Source organism: Marasmius oreades, chromosome 2 (genome assembly GCF_018924745.1).
Source record: "Marasmius oreades isolate 03SP1 chromosome 2, whole genome shotgun sequence".
In the NCBI taxonomy this organism is placed as follows: Eukaryota; Fungi; Basidiomycota; class Agaricomycetes; order Agaricales; family Marasmiaceae; genus Marasmius; species Marasmius oreades.
The window spans coordinates 4,422,387-4,438,406 of NC_057324.1; the positions used below are offsets into that span (position 1 = coordinate 4,422,387).

At 47.3% G+C, this 16,020-nt stretch overlaps 5 protein-coding genes across 5 annotated transcripts; 3 read left to right on the forward strand and 2 right to left on the reverse strand.

The window, feature by feature from the left end:
• Positions 1–814: 814 nt before the first annotated feature.
• E1B28_005149 (uncharacterized protein) lies at positions 815–4,885 on the reverse strand. Its single transcript, XM_043149693.1, has 26 exons — positions 4,518–4,885; positions 4,400–4,466; positions 4,128–4,336; positions 4,063–4,070; positions 3,898–3,997; positions 3,770–3,831; positions 3,667–3,710; positions 3,536–3,609; positions 3,414–3,483; positions 3,262–3,362; positions 3,149–3,207; positions 3,052–3,090; positions 2,982–2,993; positions 2,859–2,927; positions 2,619–2,803; positions 2,419–2,561; positions 2,284–2,359; positions 1,987–2,228; positions 1,783–1,923; positions 1,652–1,726; positions 1,518–1,568; positions 1,424–1,456; positions 1,296–1,360; positions 1,170–1,242; positions 1,089–1,115; positions 815–1,029 (listed from the first exon to the last, which is right to left on the reverse strand). Exons 3-26 carry the CDS (start codon positions 4,183–4,185, stop codon positions 995–997), a joined length of 1,842 nt encoding a protein of 613 aa, XP_043014301.1. The 5' UTR covers positions 4,186–4,336; positions 4,400–4,466; positions 4,518–4,885; the 3' UTR covers positions 815–994.
• A 1,211-nt stretch (positions 4,886–6,096) lies between these two features.
• On the reverse strand, positions 6,097–8,696 carry E1B28_005150 (uncharacterized protein; the record flags this gene model as incomplete). The annotated part of the gene is made up of 19 exons (XM_043149694.1): positions 6,097–6,131; positions 6,190–6,216; positions 6,274–6,346; positions 6,407–6,471; positions 6,533–6,565; positions 6,627–6,677; positions 6,752–6,826; positions 6,882–7,022; positions 7,079–7,320; positions 7,377–7,452; positions 7,512–7,654; positions 7,714–7,898; positions 7,960–8,028; positions 8,081–8,092; positions 8,151–8,189; positions 8,250–8,308; positions 8,370–8,470; positions 8,523–8,592; positions 8,651–8,696. The coding sequence occupies 19 exons, from the start codon at positions 8,694–8,696 to the stop codon at positions 6,097–6,099; spliced, it is 1,542 nt and encodes a 513-aa protein (XP_043014302.1).
• A 2,854-nt stretch (positions 8,697–11,550) lies between these two features.
• Positions 11,551–12,927, forward strand: E1B28_005151 (uncharacterized protein; the record flags this gene model as incomplete). Its single annotated transcript, XM_043149695.1, has 3 exons — positions 11,551–12,161; positions 12,215–12,722; positions 12,823–12,927. The coding sequence occupies 3 exons, from the start codon at positions 11,551–11,553 to the stop codon at positions 12,925–12,927; spliced, it is 1,224 nt and encodes a 407-aa protein (XP_043014303.1).
• A 58-nt stretch (positions 12,928–12,985) lies between these two features.
• E1B28_005152 (uncharacterized protein) lies at positions 12,986–13,309 on the forward strand (the record flags this gene model as incomplete). The annotated part of the gene is made up of 1 exon (XM_043149696.1): positions 12,986–13,309. One exon carries the CDS (start codon positions 12,986–12,988, stop codon positions 13,307–13,309), a length of 324 nt encoding a protein of 107 aa, XP_043014304.1.
• A 1,134-nt stretch (positions 13,310–14,443) lies between these two features.
• Positions 14,444–15,821, forward strand: E1B28_005153 (uncharacterized protein; the record flags this gene model as incomplete). The annotated part of the gene is made up of 7 exons (XM_043149697.1): positions 14,444–14,741; positions 14,793–14,875; positions 14,934–15,032; positions 15,101–15,160; positions 15,234–15,321; positions 15,377–15,747; positions 15,810–15,821. The coding sequence occupies 7 exons, from the start codon at positions 14,444–14,446 to the stop codon at positions 15,819–15,821; spliced, it is 1,011 nt and encodes a 336-aa protein (XP_043014305.1).
• Positions 15,822–16,020: the final 199 nt, after the last annotated feature.

Here is a 16,020-nt window from a genome sequence, read left to right on the forward strand (position 1 = left end):
TGCACCCGACCAACACGTTGAATACACGCTGTTTGAACCGATGATCCGCGGTCTGTGCACAGCTCTTTCTTCAGCAGGCTACAGCATATGTACACTCGGGCATGAGAAATCCCCTTGATTCCTTTCCAAAGGAGTCCTGTTTACAGAAAATCACTCCTCAGTATACACTCGTAATTATTTTCTCGGGGCTCAGTCATCGACTCATGTCCTTGAAAGCCGTTTATACCTTCCCGCACAAGCGCACACCAAACTCCCTTTCGTGCGGACCAATAGCCAAGCAGGACCTGCCAGAAGAAGTACAGGTTTGTATGTTCTTCAGGTACCAGAACAAAATGAGGTCGGCGGTGGTGACGGCCCTGTATTTAAATGTGCTCGGCTTCGTCGAGTTCTCTACAGTATGTCAGGAACTACAGTATAATTAAACGTAACCTCCACCCCCGTTTACCCACGATAGCAACGAGCACGTAGTAAGGGGGAAAGTCACCAACAAGATTCTCCGGTTCAAGTTCCGCCACAAACGATCAATGCAAACCCCCCCCTGGGCCTTAAAGAAAGAAGAACATATGACGTCCCGGTCGTTCCTGACACAGCCCAGGATATTGGGATAACTAAGATGGCAATTGGCACGTCTGTTTTTAGGGTTTCACAGGCGCTCGAAAGGTACAAATGGATCGCGGAGATTCCACTGAAGTAGTGCATTGGGGTGCTTTCAGTGATCGATCATAATCGCGAGCTCTATTGAGTTGCTCAGGTCCAGCCAAGTCCGGTTATTACCTGTGAAGTCCCTTAGAGCGACCGAGAAAGATCATCAGTCTAATGGCCAGGTACATCATCATCTGTTGAACAATTCTGTAACAAGACATGAAGTGCATGGTGGGAAAACAAAATTAGAAAACACCGAGGAAGCCTTTTAGTGCCTACTCCAGTAGTTCAAGTTGCGCCACAGGAACAATATTCAAAGAATCGCCAAGCCAGCATTGCAATTACAGAGTTATCAGGGACTGAACATGCCTCTGATAATATCCGACGCTATTGCGAAGCTCGCGCGTTAGCTTTCCCTCACTGGTGAAAGCTCAAAACCGGCTTACCCTGTTCAGCGATTGAATAGACGGTAGCTGCCGCGATCCGCGGTTAGAAGGGTTAACACATGTTAAAGAAAGACGGCTTACCTTGTGGATGGGAGGCGATATGGAGTGGAACGATAGATAAATCAACGACTCGGATGTTCTTGGTTCCATAGACCTGTCAAGACAGACATAAGGATTATCTCCATCAAGTAGACGACATATGCCAACCTTTAGATGCGTATCCACTACTCCATTGTGCTCCCTGGGTAACATCGAACAAGATCCGGCAGTGTCTAGAGCAAGTAACATACGGAGTTCGAGAAGTAAGGACCAAAAAAAAAGCTGCCGCGACGTACGGTATGTGGTAGCCATCCCCTTGTGTACCCATTCTAAACGGTCCCGAAGGGCTTTAGTGTCGGTCCTATCGGGGAAGGAGAAAGGCCAACTGACCTGTCAACTGTTCGTCCGTTTCAATGTCAGGTCCGGGAGAATATTCCACAGCTGTTCGGAAGGACCAGGATAAAATGCAACGCCTTCCACGTCAGCGGAAAATTCGGCAAAATCATCAAGGCGACAGCTCGCACCAATCTCGTCTCGCAAAGGCGGTGTCTTAGCAATTTTTCTGACGAACTGTATCCCAGCAACCAAAGTCTGCCTGTCTACCCGCGGGGTCAATGTACTGAGAAAAAGATGACAAGTCGGATCGTGAACATACCGATCTCATGCTCAAAGTAATGAGGGTCCATATCCGGATTCGCGAACGGATCGTTGGACGATGCGTGGATGGTGCCCCTCGTGAAAGGATGATTGAGGAAACAAAATAATGAAACATATCGCTTATTGGGAAGAGGTGGGGCTGTGAAGAGTTGCAAGCAATCAACAGATCGTAACGCGATGTAAAGGAAATTTAGAGACATACTGTTGAACGCAAGGAATCCCGCCAAACTTGTAAATTCACACCCCGGGGCCTTGTTTCGAATACGCTCTAGTTGGATCTTGTACTGGTCAGTCAATCCGGGTGGATATACATTGTTTTTGATATCTTCATCTATCCGTTTGCTCTCCTCATCAATAAGATTTTCTGATCGAGGCGTAACATCTGCAAACGAAAGCCATGCAATGTTCGTAATCCCGCTGGTATAAACGCCCTGGCCTTTCAATCTGATAATGTCCAGCATCAGCCAAATTTCGAAAGCAAAGGATAAGAACGCCTGACAGAAGTTCGACTTGTTTAGCTGTTTCCTTCTCGTCTCGCAGAACATCCAGCGTTTCTGTGGTAGAATCCTTCAACTCTGTCCACATAATGAGTTCCTAGTAACCTTGATGAAAACATCCAGGGCAAGATACGAACCAAAGGTCGCAGGAACGAATAAATGTTCCTGAACATTCTCGCCCACCCCAGGAAGAGACACCTTGATTGGAACGCCGATCTTGGTCAAGATATCTTCACGGCCAATACCGGATAGCTCAAGAATCTGAGGCGACTTGATTGCCCTATAACGAAGGAATTAGGGATTCGGGTAGTCTTGATTCTTAACTGGCCATCCTCACCCTGCAGAGAGTATAACTTCCTTTTTGGCATGAGCAACACAGACAGACTTATCCTCCCCATAGCTAAACTCCACTCCGCTCGCGACGATGTTCCCGTCTCCTTCCCCGTTAGTGACAATCCTATGTGCGTACGCAGTTGAAAGGACGACCAAGTTCGATCGATCGGATACCGGTGTGAAATACGCCTATCGAAAAATTCATTCCCAGTATTTAGATGGATACTGCAGAATGGTCACGCACGCTCGCTGCGTAGGTTCGCAAATGAGTCTTTGGGTTAACACTATTGAGCATAAGATAATATCCTTCCGGCTGAAAGCGAGATTATCAGTGCAGCCCGTTAGGGGTAATCAGGGAAAGACCGACATTGCCATGATACTAGAATGCACCGTTAGTAGTCAGTTTACCATAGGTGTTACCAGGATTGTGAACTTACAGGTGCGGGAGCTCTTGGTATTCCTGCGTGTATGAAAGCCTGGAAGTAGTGAAACTCACGTTCAGAAACCATTGTAACGCTAAATTCCGATTCTCACCTCGGAGGCCTTCACGTCAATATCGAGTAATGTACGGGTGTGAGATATAGCCAGTGGACCTTCGGAAGTGGGTCTGTGAGTCATTCTCTAACAAATGAGCCCGAAGTTTATACCCGTTCCAGAAGGATGCTGGTTAAGATCCCATACTTTCAATGATTCTGGGTCACGTCCCCGAACCTCTAGGTTGTCATGGGTAGTATCAAGCGGTACATATCTTCGGAGTGGTTAACGAGGATGCTAAGGTACGACAAGTTCGATCACACACCTAACAGCCTTGTAGTGATATTTCAGGTAATTTTCCCAATTCCATCCTTTGTTTCCCAGTCTTTCCCAAGCTGAATTGAACCGTTCAGATCATAGTGTGTAATCGGGCGACAAACGCAGTACCATTAATGTCTTGTTCAGCGGGAAGCGTCCAGCACGAAAAGTTCATTGCAGAACTTCCTCCGAGACTCTTTCCGCTGGATCGAATCGACGTAAGCAATAGTATAATCTAACTGTGAGTGAATGCGGTTCACCGATTCCAATCATACTGATTGCCTCCCGCACGCTCCTGAGGAACCTGGGAAAAGACATCAACACGCTAAGACTCACATGCTCCGAAGTAACACGACCACCAACCGTTTTGAACCCCCAATCGAACTGAGGGTTGCCAAACTGAAATCCGAACTGGCCTGGGCGGGCTGTTGAAGATAACAAAGCGATTCAGGTTAAACGCGAACGAAAAGGTAAAAGAAAAGATGTCATACAGATCAGAGATTCATTGAGATTCGGACTTCCTGCGTCGAGTACGAGGACTGATACTCCCGAGTCTTCAGAAAGTCGGGATGCTACAGTTAGTCCCGCTGTCTGTGGAAGTCAAGTCAAGTCAAGTCAATTGACAAGACTTGTAGTCACAAAGGTGAAATACTGACTCCGCCACCTGAAGATATCGGTTAACGTTGTTTTGTGTTTGAACCTGGTGTCGAATGGAACTCACCAATAACGATATAGTCAAACGACTGGTTTTGCACTTGATCAAGGGAAGCGAGAGGCATCTTGTGGGGTTCCCGACGATTTAGATGCGAGACTTTTTAAATCAAAACTTCCCTCGGAAAGGTCAAATGAACCCAGTCTTTGATCGATAACTCTATTGTTCGGCGCGGGAGTTTTGCGGTAGCTTTCAACAAGTTCCCAAGCTACCAATTCCTGATATCATGATCAACAACTAAGGATGAATAACAAGGCGAGAGAAGTGATGAACGTCCGTACGAGAAATTGAACCCATGGAAACAAGCAGTCATGGAGACACATCACATCCCAATCCCGAAATTTGGCCCTGTATGAGCGAATCAGCGATTGACGCGTACGATGTTGGAGAATTCCTGACTTCATCGATCAACTTCTAGCCCAACGGTGACCATGATGTGCTTGTCAATGAAAATTCCGCACCGAAAAAAATGTAACCAATTGCAACTTGGATCACAAGGATATTGAGCGGCCGTTCCTGAGATGATTGATACGAGGTCATGGATCGAATGAGTCAACGACAAAGTCACCAAAGCGGAAGCTACTTTTTCGAGAAGAATACGCTAGGTAGGGTTGAGGTTTGTGGCTTGGAGGGCATTCCGATACTGTGAATAGATGAGCGTTGGAGGAAACAAACGGCGCGCAATTTGACGCCGAGAGTCCCGGCCCGCTCAGGGCCGTGGAGAATCCGCACGGTTCACACTTTTACCTACACCACCAAAACTGGCCTATGTCGTACAGATATGTGCTACTTTATATATGTCCCATAAACTCAATATATAATGAACATATGGTGACCATGCCGTAACCATGCCATAACACTTGCATAACACAGTCCAGCAAAGGGAATTTCTGGTGTCCCTTCTTCCTCCCGCTATGGAAATGGGTCCAAATAGCATATTTTACCTACCAAAGGTCAATGTATGCAACAGTAGGGTAGGAGGACCACCGGAAACATTTGTGCTGAGTTTTTATGGCATTGTCATGTGACTCTACATATCGTGAACATATGTGGAGACAGATGGTGATTATATAAAGTAGCACATATGTCAGCTATCTATTCAACTATTGGCGGTGTATCCGCAGCGGACCCTACTTTTGGCCAGCTAGTTACTTGACAGTCTGAAAACGCCAAACGGCTAGTTAGCAGATGTTTGCAAATCCGAGGAAGCGTACTCTCCAATCAACAATCCCTCCAAGACCCAACGCTACTACTTCAGACTGGAAACGAGAGAAAAATCTTCGACTTTAAATTAGAGGTGTTCCTCAGCAAGTCGTGGTGATAAAAGCGCTTGGAACTGGTTGCTTTTGATGGTGGTAGTGTGTCTAGAATGAAAACCATGAATGGTGCGTTGTGGACCCTTTTATCATGCCCGCTCAGCCTTCTCAATCTTAGGACGACACTATATCAAGGTATAAATCGACAATCCACACGAGATGTCACCAACGAAGACGACGGTTTGAAGCCATTTTTGTTGGTATGCTAGCGCCTTTCAGTAACATAGAGTCATCATGTCGAGATTGAAAGTGGATGCGTCGAAGCGCGTTCTTCTCGAAGGCTGGCGCTAGGCAGAACGACCAGCACGTCCAAAGCACTTCTGTTGCTCCTGCACATGAATCCGAACGTTCGATCTCCCAGATTTTTTCTTGCAATTTGTTGGAGCGTCTTGTCGAAGGAGTTCACATATTCTCCCCCGGAACGCTCTCAAACCAATCATCATCACCTGTGGAATCCCCTTACAACGACAGAGAAGCACTACCGTGTAGTGGTAAAATACATCACCATCTGTTGAATATTGTGTAACAAGACATGAAGCTTGCGGCGAGAAACAAGAAGGAATATCAAAGGAAACCTCTGGCGTCTACTCCAGGTTCTAGTAACAGTTCAGGCCGTCCGGACAGGAACAACGCACAAGAAGCAAGCCAGCATTGTAGTCTTATCAAGGATTGAACTTTCCTCTGATAATATCTGACGCTATTGCGGAACTCGCGCGTTAGCTTTCCCTTCGCCGGTGAATACAAAAACGGCTTACCCTGTTCAGCGATTGAATAGACGGTAGCTGCCGCATTCTGCGGTTAAACGCAAGGCACAGACATGTTAAGGAACGGCGGCTTACCTTGCGGATGGCAGGCGAGATGGAGTGGAACGATAGATAAATCGACGACTCGAATATTCTTAGTTCCATAGACCTGTCATCGAAAGACGGACATAAGAGAGGAATCTCCATCGAATATGCCACATATACCAACCTTCAAATGGGTATCCACTACTCCATTGTGTTCCCTGGGTAGCATCGAACAAGATCCGGCAGTGTCTAGAGCGAAAAACATACAGAATTCGAGAAGTAAGGACCAAAAAAAGCTGCCGTCACGTACGGTATGTACTAGCCATTCCATTTTGCACCCATTCTGAACAGTTCCAAAGGGCTTTAGCGTCGGTCCTATCGGGAAAGAATCAAAAGTAACTGACCTGTCAACTGTTCGTCTGTTTGAATTTCGGGTCCAGGAGAATGTTCCACGGCTGATCAGGATAATAATGAAACATCTCGATTTCAGCGGAAAATTCGGCAATTGCATAAAAGTGACAGCTCGCACCAATCTCGTCTCGCAAAGGCGGTGTCTTAGCAATTTTTCTGACAAACTGTATCCCAGCAACCAAAGTCTGCCTGTCTACCCGCGGGGTCAGTGTACCGAGAAAAGATGACAAGTCCAATCGTGAACACACCGATCTCATGCTCAAAGTAATGAGGGTCCATATCCGGATTCGCGAACGGGTCGTTGGTTGATGCGTGGATGGTGCCCCTCGTGAAGGGATGATTCAGGAAGCACATGAAAGTAACATACCGCTTATTGGGAAGGGGTGGTTCTGTGGAAGAGTTGCAAGTAATCAACAGATCCTAATTTGATGTAAAGGAGACATACTGTCCAACGCGAAGAATCTCGGGAAAGTTGTATATTCGCAGCCCGGGGCGTTGTTGCGAAGACCCTCCAATAGGATTTTGTACTGGTCAGTCAATCCGGGTGGATATATATTGTTTTTGATATCCTCATCTATCCGTTTGCCTTCCTCAGCAATGAGGCTTTCTGATCGAGGCGTAACATCTGAAAACGAAAGCCATACAAGGTTGGCAAGCCCGGTCGTATAAACGCCCTGACCCTTCAATCTGATGGTGTCCAGCATCAGCCAAATTCCGAAAGTATAGGGTAAGAAAACACAGACAGAAGTTCGACTTGTTTAGCTGTTTCCTTCTCGTCTCGCAGAACATCCAGCGTTTCTGTGGTAGAATCCTTCAACTCTGTCCACATAATGAGTTCTCAGTAGCCTTCATGAAAACATCCAGGGCAAGATACGAACCAAAGGTCGCAGGAACGAATAAATGTTCCTGAACGTTCTCGCCTACTCCAGGAAGAGACACCTTGATTGGAACGCCGATCTTGGTCAAGATATCTTCACAGCCAATACCGGATAGCTCAAGAATCTGAGGCGACTTGATTGCCCTATAATGAAGGAACTTTCAGGTATCCGGGTAGACTTTGATCGTATCGGCTGTCCTCACCCTGCGGAGAGTATGACTTCCTTTTTGGCATGAGCAACACAGACAGACTTATCCTCCCCATAGCTAAACTCCACTCCGCTGGCGACGATGTTCCCATCCCCTTCCCCGTTAGTGACAATCCTATGTGCGTACGCAGTTGAAAGGACGACCAAGTTCGGTCGATGAGAGACCGGCGTGAAGTACGCCTATTAAGACAGTTCATTCATTCCGTGCTTTTAGATGAAAAATGGTACAGTGTCCACGAACGTTCGCTGCGTAGGTTCGCAAATGCGTCGTAGGGTCGACACTGTTGAGGATGAGATGAAGTCCCTTTGGCTGACGGTAGATGTTGATGCAGCCCGTGAGGGCTAATCAGGGAAAACCCGACATTGCCATGATACTAGGAGGTACCGTTAGTACTTAGTTCACTTCTGGTGTTACCAGGGTTGTGAACTTACAGGTGCGGGAGCTCTTGGTATTCCTGCCTGTAGGAAAGCCTGAATAGGAGAGAAGCGGATGTTCAGAATCCATTCTAAACAAAACAGTCCAACTCTGACCTCAGAAGCCTTCACGTCAATATCGAATGCTGTTCGTGGATGAGTCAGAACCAGTGGACCTTCGGAATTCAGGTACTTAGTAGGTAAGCCATTTCCCCCAAACGGGCGCGAGATTCATACCTGTTCCAGAAGGATGTTGGTTGAGATCCCATACTTTCAATGCTTCGGGGTCGCGCCCCCGAACTTCTGGTTTACCATGGGTAGTATCAAGAGGCACATATCTTCGGACTGATTTAAAGCGGGTGCTAAGGCACGGGAAGTTCGTTTACACACCTGACGGCCTTGTAGTGATACTTCTCGTGATTTTCCCAATTCCATCCTTTGTTTCCTAGCCTTTCCCAAGCTGAGGTAAAGCATTCAGATGATAAGGTTGGTGTGTGGTTGGAGGATATCCAACGAACCATCAATGTCTTGCTTGACTGGAAGCGTCCAGCACGAGAAATTCATTGCAGAACTTCCTCCGAGACTCTTTCCACTGGAAAACAGTAAGAAAAACATGCTATACTCACGAGTGACTGCATTTCACCGATTCCAGTCAAACTTGTTGCCTCCTGCGTACTTCTGAGGAACCTAGGGAACAATACCAACTCGCTAAGATACGGGGTCCGCAATGGCACGATCACCAACCGTTTTGAACCCCCAATCAAACTTTGGATTGCCAAACTGATATCCGAATTGGCTTGGGCGGGCTGTTGAGGAAAACAAGGCGAATCAGATTAAATGCGAACGAAAAAGGTAAAAGAAAAGATAGCATACTGATCAAGGGTTCATCGAGGTTTGGATTTCCTGCGTCGAGTACGAGGACCGACACTCCCGAGTCTTCAGAAAGCCGGGATGCCACAACTAGTCCCGCCGTCTGGGGAGTTCAGTCAAAACATTTGATAAGGCTTGTAATCGTAAAGGTCAAACACTGACCCCACCACCTGAAGATATCGGTCAATGTTTTTGCTTTTGAACCCAGAGTCTATTAGTCTAATGGAACTCACCAATAACGATATAGTCAAACGACTGGTCTTGCACTTGATCAAGGGAAACGAGAGGCATCTTATGGGCTACCCACTGTTCAGAAGCAAGGGCCTTTATGAGTCGATTTGTTCAGCGGTGGAGAATATGGCCTATATGCCCGTACAACCCAGATACCCCATACTGTACCTTGGAATGTATGGGGCAATCGGAGATGTATGAGGCAACATGGGCATATGATGCCATGTGGGCGGTCCAATCGAAACTGTGCCCGATGCGACCACCTTGCGACCACCTCTACTTCACTTTCCTCCCTCCTATGCACACTTCCGCATTTTGATGCATTCAAGGGAAAACACGATAGCATATCCACGTTGAAATTAATGGATAGTAGAACCATCACCCCTCGGTCAGCAAAAAGTTCTAAAACCTTCTTAAAAATCACGATCGAGTTGCTGTACGAGCGATTGACGCGTCCGCGGGTAGCTTCGAGGGGCGATGGTGGAGAACCTAGCGCAAGCCGAGTATTGTTGACAGTTGCCGATTCAGACGGCGGAAATAAAAGTTCCCACCGACGAAGATTACAAGGATATTGAGCGGCCATCCGTGAAATCATGAGTACACAAGGAAAAAAAGAAAGAGCTCTATCCTCGAATGAGTTAACAAAAGATCATCGAATAGAACGTATAACATGCCATGAGAAGTTGGACAGTGTTAATATTAACTCGATAATGCCCCCGGCCCGCTCAGGACCGTCCACTCAAGTGCGGCGTTCGTTTCAACCTCTTCAGTTGTGCGAATCTGGAGTAAAATTGGAGCTTGAAGTATGGAAGCCAGAACCCTTAGCGACCTTAACATCTGAAATATCGCATTATTCTGAAATGAATTGCTCTCTGAACAAAGTGACCGGTGAGTTGGATATTTTCTTCCTGGACAAAGATACTTAGACTGATTGTCAGAGTCACTCGTTGGTCGCGTGTTGGGAAGGTCTCGTTAGTTGTCGATGACAAGATGATGTGGCAAGGTCGACGTTTGGGTGTGACAGGGATCGCTTGGGCGACCGTACGGAGGAGATTTTTTCGGAAACGCCAGTGGCGGTGTCGCACCAGCCCCTACCGGTCCCCCACAAGTTCCCACTTCCATCTATTCCTGCCCACTTACTCTTTGACAGTACGAGTTGGAGATTCTCGATTCTCGCTGTTATCTTGTGTCAGGTGAATATTGAAATATTTTGTCTGAGTCGGAACAGAACTTTGGGACTGACAATATCAAACGGCCGGTTGGCAGATGGCTTTCGCAAAGCCGAAGAAACTCGCTCTTCAATGAACAACTCCTCCAAGACCCACAGCTGTCAGGACTAGAAACCATCGAGATATCTGCCTTGGGACTTGTTGACAACTTAGAGGGATTTCTCAGTGGGTCGCGGTTTCGGTAGGGCTCGTATAATACTGGTTGCTTTTGATGGTATCGATGGCGTTTGTAAAAAGGAAACACCCATGCAATGGTGCGCTGTGGACCCTTTTATTGTTCCCGTTCAGTCTTCTTATAGCACAGGTTGTTCTTAGCGGGTGACACTCCATCTCAAAGCTATCAATCGACAAGCCACGTGAGACGACACCAGAGACGACTGTCAGAAGACCGTGTGGTTGGCCTTTCACGCAGCATTGAAGTTACGGTGGAAGTGGTTGTCGAGGTTGTTGGATGCCTCATTCTTTTCGAGGATTGGCGCTACTCAGAATGTCCGGTACTCCTGCTGGTCTTGCTTCGTGTTTCTGTTGGACTCACACTAAGTAGAGTCGATCTTCCAGATTCGGGGCAGTTTGTTGAAGCTTTTCGTCTTTCACATCTCCATCCTTTGGGAATCTGCGTTCTTGTGCAAAGGTCGCAAGTGATCATGAAGGCACCAACAATTGCGATTCTTGGGAACAAATTTTTGCCTCAGGACGATTCGCCGTGTTCGCACCCACAAATCGCACAATCAAAGCGGTTTGCAGTCGTCGCTAAACGCGCGTCGTGAGTTGTTTCCTTGTTATTGTAGCCGTAATTGATCGCTTCCAGAATTGCACAGACGTCAAGACAATGGGGCCCATAGTGACAGATGCACTCCTATAGAAGCGCATGAAGAAAACAGGATCAGAGCCCATCAGGACTCTGATCAGGACGCGCTTCTCGCTTGAGAACAATAAAGCAACGGTCACGTGAACTAGTGGCTATGCTGTCAGTTGCCCATTGTCTTCCGAATTCGGTAACGGGAAACGGGGAGGTCACCCGTGGGTTGCGTGACTCGACGCGCTATAAAATGAACCTCCCTGTCCTCACTTACTTCCAGCGACTTGCCATGTCGTATTCGTATGGGCATGGTGAATATCACAACGAATCTGCGTCAGCTTTATCTTCGAGCTCTCAGCTTCCGCAATGGGAAACCCTAGAACAGCACCATACTGAGCCGCAGCAACAGCCTCAACAGCAATCGGAAATTGTCCTCTCACCAACTCAGCCCATTCCTTTTTTCCCTATGGCAGATGAGTACCTCACAACAGACCAGCTACACCAGCTACACTCCCCTACTGACCCTCATCACTCCCTCCTTTCACACCGAAGTTCCTACGATTCCACCTCAGATGGAAGGTTCAATAGCCTTTCGCCTGGTGACATTGGAACTCCAACCTCCACATCTGCAGATCCAACCACAAATCCTAGTCGCAGTCGCCGTGGTGGAAGGCAAGCTCTCCGTCGTGTACAAACCAGGGCAATGACAAATCCGTACCCTCCTTCATCCATGCACGCGATGCAACCGCCCCCATTGCCCACAGGAAGAGAACACCGAGTTGGGGATTCAACGCCGGCCATGCATCGTTCTCCACCCGCAATTACAACATCCCCAACCACGCCCATACTGGGCTCTCCAATGGCAGGAGCACAGAGCGGAGGATATTCAGAGGCTAATCGGTGTGTGGCAAAAAACCTCCCTTCTCTTTTTTGGCGGTAACTCTTCTATCCAGGATCTCTCCGTATTCTCCTTCTGGCAACGTGTTGCCTCCGCCGCCCACTCCCCCGACCGGTACAAGCATATCCACTTCAGAGCACCCGGTTCCAGCGCAGGTTCAACGTCCACAAGCTCAGTCTCAGCCTCGACGTCGATTGATTCCTAGAGCCGATATGCATTATGATCCACAATCGCACGTCCTGAGCGTCTCCATGGAACTGCCTGGTGTGAAGAAGGCGGAACTTCGCCTCACGCTTTCAACTTGCTTGTTTAATCGAGTCCGACAACTGACTGTCAAAGGCCGATCGGATCCCGTATTCGCAAATGGTAGTAGCTCGTTGGTTGGAAATAATACGGATGGATCACGAGCTCCTGAAGGTGATGGAGATACGGCTATGGATGCTGAACCTCGTGGCGGTGGTGGGCAAGGCGACACTGTTGGTGGTGCATTGTACCGATATGCTGTCAGGGAGAGAAAATACGGGGATTTTTCGAGAATTTTGAATGTCCCGTCCGAAACTAGAGTGCGCACTTTTTTTTTTACCTCTTTGGTTCCTATCGTCCTTCCCCCTTTCATGTTACTTTCGTTTTCTGATTGAGTATTTGCCTCTCTTCTCCTACCAGCCCGAGGATATCCAAGCAGAAATGGAGAACGGGGTCTTGACGTTGAAGATTGTCTGTGGCCCACCTGCGGAGTCCCCGGATACGCAAGTCGTACCAATCCGCTGATATCAATCATACTATTCATATTCAAGCGCATTGAACTTACTCCAGAGAAAATCACCACATGCCTTGTATTTCTTGGAATGAAGGAACGCTACCGGGTCCAACACCCGAAACGAGCGACAACCTCAACTCAGTCAGCATCTGGAACCTGCTCTTCTTGAACCCTCCTTGTCCTGTCATTCATTTCTCATCCAAAACAAAAAACACGTGTGATGCAACACTTCGCGCTATCATACACGATACCCTACTCTTTGAGGATCGAATCTATTCGTCCTCCCTCCCCTCCTCATTGCCGTTTGACCTTTGTCGCGGTTCCTTTTTCTTCTACTTTCTTTATCCCAATCATTCGATTCGTATTTCTGTTGTTTTTGAGTTCCTTATGTGAACTGCTCTCGTCTTCAATCCTCTTCCTACTGTATCATAGCTCAGAATCCTCTATATATTCATAACCATATACTAGTTTCAACTTTACTAGATATAGTACTACTGTTATTGTTACTGCTGCGGATACCTTACCGGTTCTTCATTTTGTTTTTTTTGCTTTCGCAAGTCTGTTGATCACGTATGCTTTGCTTAGTCCTTCTTTGTCGCCTTGTTGTCGTGTTAGCTTTTGGTGGTCTAGATGAATTTTATGGGTTGTGGCCGCGCGCGACGCTCCTTACGACTTGTTTGCAACCACCATATTCATACCATGTGCCTCTACAGACATACGAGAGCCTCTCTCCTTTCTTCTTTCACTCGAGTTCTTCGATGCTTGTGTACCTCACACATCGGTGGGAGACGTTGGAATTCGGGTACGCGTGACATCCTCAAATGAAAATTTCTCAAGTAACACTTTCTCCCTGTCTTTTTGGGATCATTAACATTTTGTAATAGAACGTCGGAGGTCCTTCAGAACCAATTCATAACAATAGTAACAGGAGGGTGAGAGAAAACTAACATGCCAGGGCAACTCAATGCGGTGCGTGGCGTCACCGGGTGTAATTACGGTTGGGTGCTTTTCAAGTTGCAAATTCTCGATCTCCTGATAATAGCAGAACCAGGGAAGCAAATCTAATCATTCACGAAACATTCAAGTCAAGCTATTCCAAGATTTGAATCTTTGGTGAGACGATCCCCGCGGGAGGTCTAGGGACCATGCCCACATAATCTATCTACTACCATTTACTCTACGCTACCATCATCACAGTACGTGCTAATTTGTGTGCCAGGTCTGTTCTCAATAACACATACAGCGTTCCCGAGATTTGCACGTGGTCCAAGGTCTAACTTAGTGCCACTCCATACTATGCACATATACGTCGGAAGACTCGAGAGTATTCGCTTCCACATTGACCGGTACCTCATGCTCAAGACCGCAATCACTGACCGTTACATCCGCTGATCGCAATAAATACAAGAAGGCCAAGTTGGACTAATTGCGGTCAGAACAAAATCCAGAACCTCGGTTCACGAAGCACAACGCCTTGGAGGACCTGCAGATCTTTTCTCCCTCCTCCATTCAACTTTCGTTAGTACCATGTCCACAGTATCCCCGGATACCTTCAAATCCGCTGGTCCCTTCCTGCTGGGGTACTTCCTCAACTATGGACTGTACGGTGCCCTTACAGTTCAGATGTACATCTATTACTTGGCCTTCCCAAACGACCGTACCGCCGTTAAAGCTATGGTTTACGGCCTGTATCTCGTCGAAACGATGCAACTTGTCATGATCACCCACGATGCGTTCCAGGATTTTGTCTTTGGGTTTGGGCGACCTGGAGCGTTGAACGAGCTCAATCTGCTTTGGTTCGATTGCTGTGTCATTGATGGGGCAGGTGAGTATGAAATTAAGGACCGAATCGTTACTGATTCGCCGGAAAATTCAGTAGCGTTTGTGGTGCAATCATTCTTTGCTTATAGGATATTTTTGTTATCCAAGTCGAAGGCGCTAACATGCATCATTGTGTTTGTGAGTCTCGCAACTAAAATCCGTCCCATGCTTTGGTGACTGAGAATTGTCCACATAGATATCGCTCATGCAATTCGGGGGTGCCGTCGCTACAGCGGGCATGGATAAGACCGTCGGTGTTTTTTCACAAGTTCGAGGAAATTTCATTGCGGTGTCCGTAAGTTTCAACGCCTTCCATTCCGTTTTGGTCGCAGTCGAGACCTCAGGCTCCTAGTGACTCTACAGTTCTGGTTAGGAGGAAGTGCAGCATGCGATATTGTGATAGCAGTCTCAACGACCTACATTGTACGTTTACTTTCTCCGGACCATATACCGCGGGACCGTTTCCGACCCATTCTCAATGTGCGTTACACTTTAGTTATCTAGATACGACTCGAGCTTCCGTGATACAAAGGATGTCATTAGACGTCTCATCCGGTTGACTATGGAGACTGGGAGTTTGACTGGTAAGTAACGCATATTTCCACTACTTTTCGATTTTTCACTTCTACTCCTTTGTAGCCACTGTAGCAACTTTAGACCTCTTCCTCTTCCTCTCGTCCGACTTCCCGTATCATGTAACACCCGCTTTGACGTTGGCCAAGCTTTACTCCAATTCAATGATGGTGATCTTCAATAGCAGACTCACAACCATGGGTGGGCGAGGGCAGTCATCAACATCGAGTGAGGAAGGGCTATCGATAATTTGGGAAAGGCATCCGGGCTTGGAGTCACTGTCTCGGGTCCAACCAAAACGACTGCAGACATGTCATTCGGAGCTTAGAGTCGGGGTTGGGTGTAAGGTTGAGGACCATGCTGCTGACGGTCAAAGCAGAGTGCAGCATTCAAATATGGAAACTTCGCACACATCCGTTCAATTTGGTGAACTAGAGGTATGTGAATGTCCATGACGGCGACTCAATCACTGATTCGATGGAATTTTTTTGACTCGTAGGAAGACTTTTAAGAAAAGACAAAGAAGGACGACGACTGTGTGGTAACTTTGCCCCGATTCGGACTCTCCAGTATTGAACCATGACGTTCTATCCCGGCCGCTTCCACACTGAACTTCGCGCTCTCCACTAATGTGTAATTTTGTATCGTATTTGAGGATTCTTAACCAAAGAAGGGTCAAACAGATCTTAAGGTCAGTGAGAAATCGAGGC

What these genes read in the sequence shown, in the direction of transcription:
- E1B28_005149 (XM_043149693.1), bottom strand. Translation starts at nt 4,185, where the DNA reads ATGCCTCTCGCTTCCCTTGATCAAGTGCAAAACCAGTCGTTTGACTAT. An exon ending in AACGGACGAACAGTTGACAG is followed by an intron (nt 1,457 to 1,517) that starts GTCAGTTGGCCT and finishes GGGACCGTTTAG; the next exon opens with AATGGGTACACAAGGGGATG. An exon ending in GGGGATGGCTACCACATACC is followed by an intron (nt 1,361 to 1,423) that starts GTACGTCGCGGC and finishes TACTTGCTCTAG; the next exon opens with ACACTGCCGGATCTTGTTCG.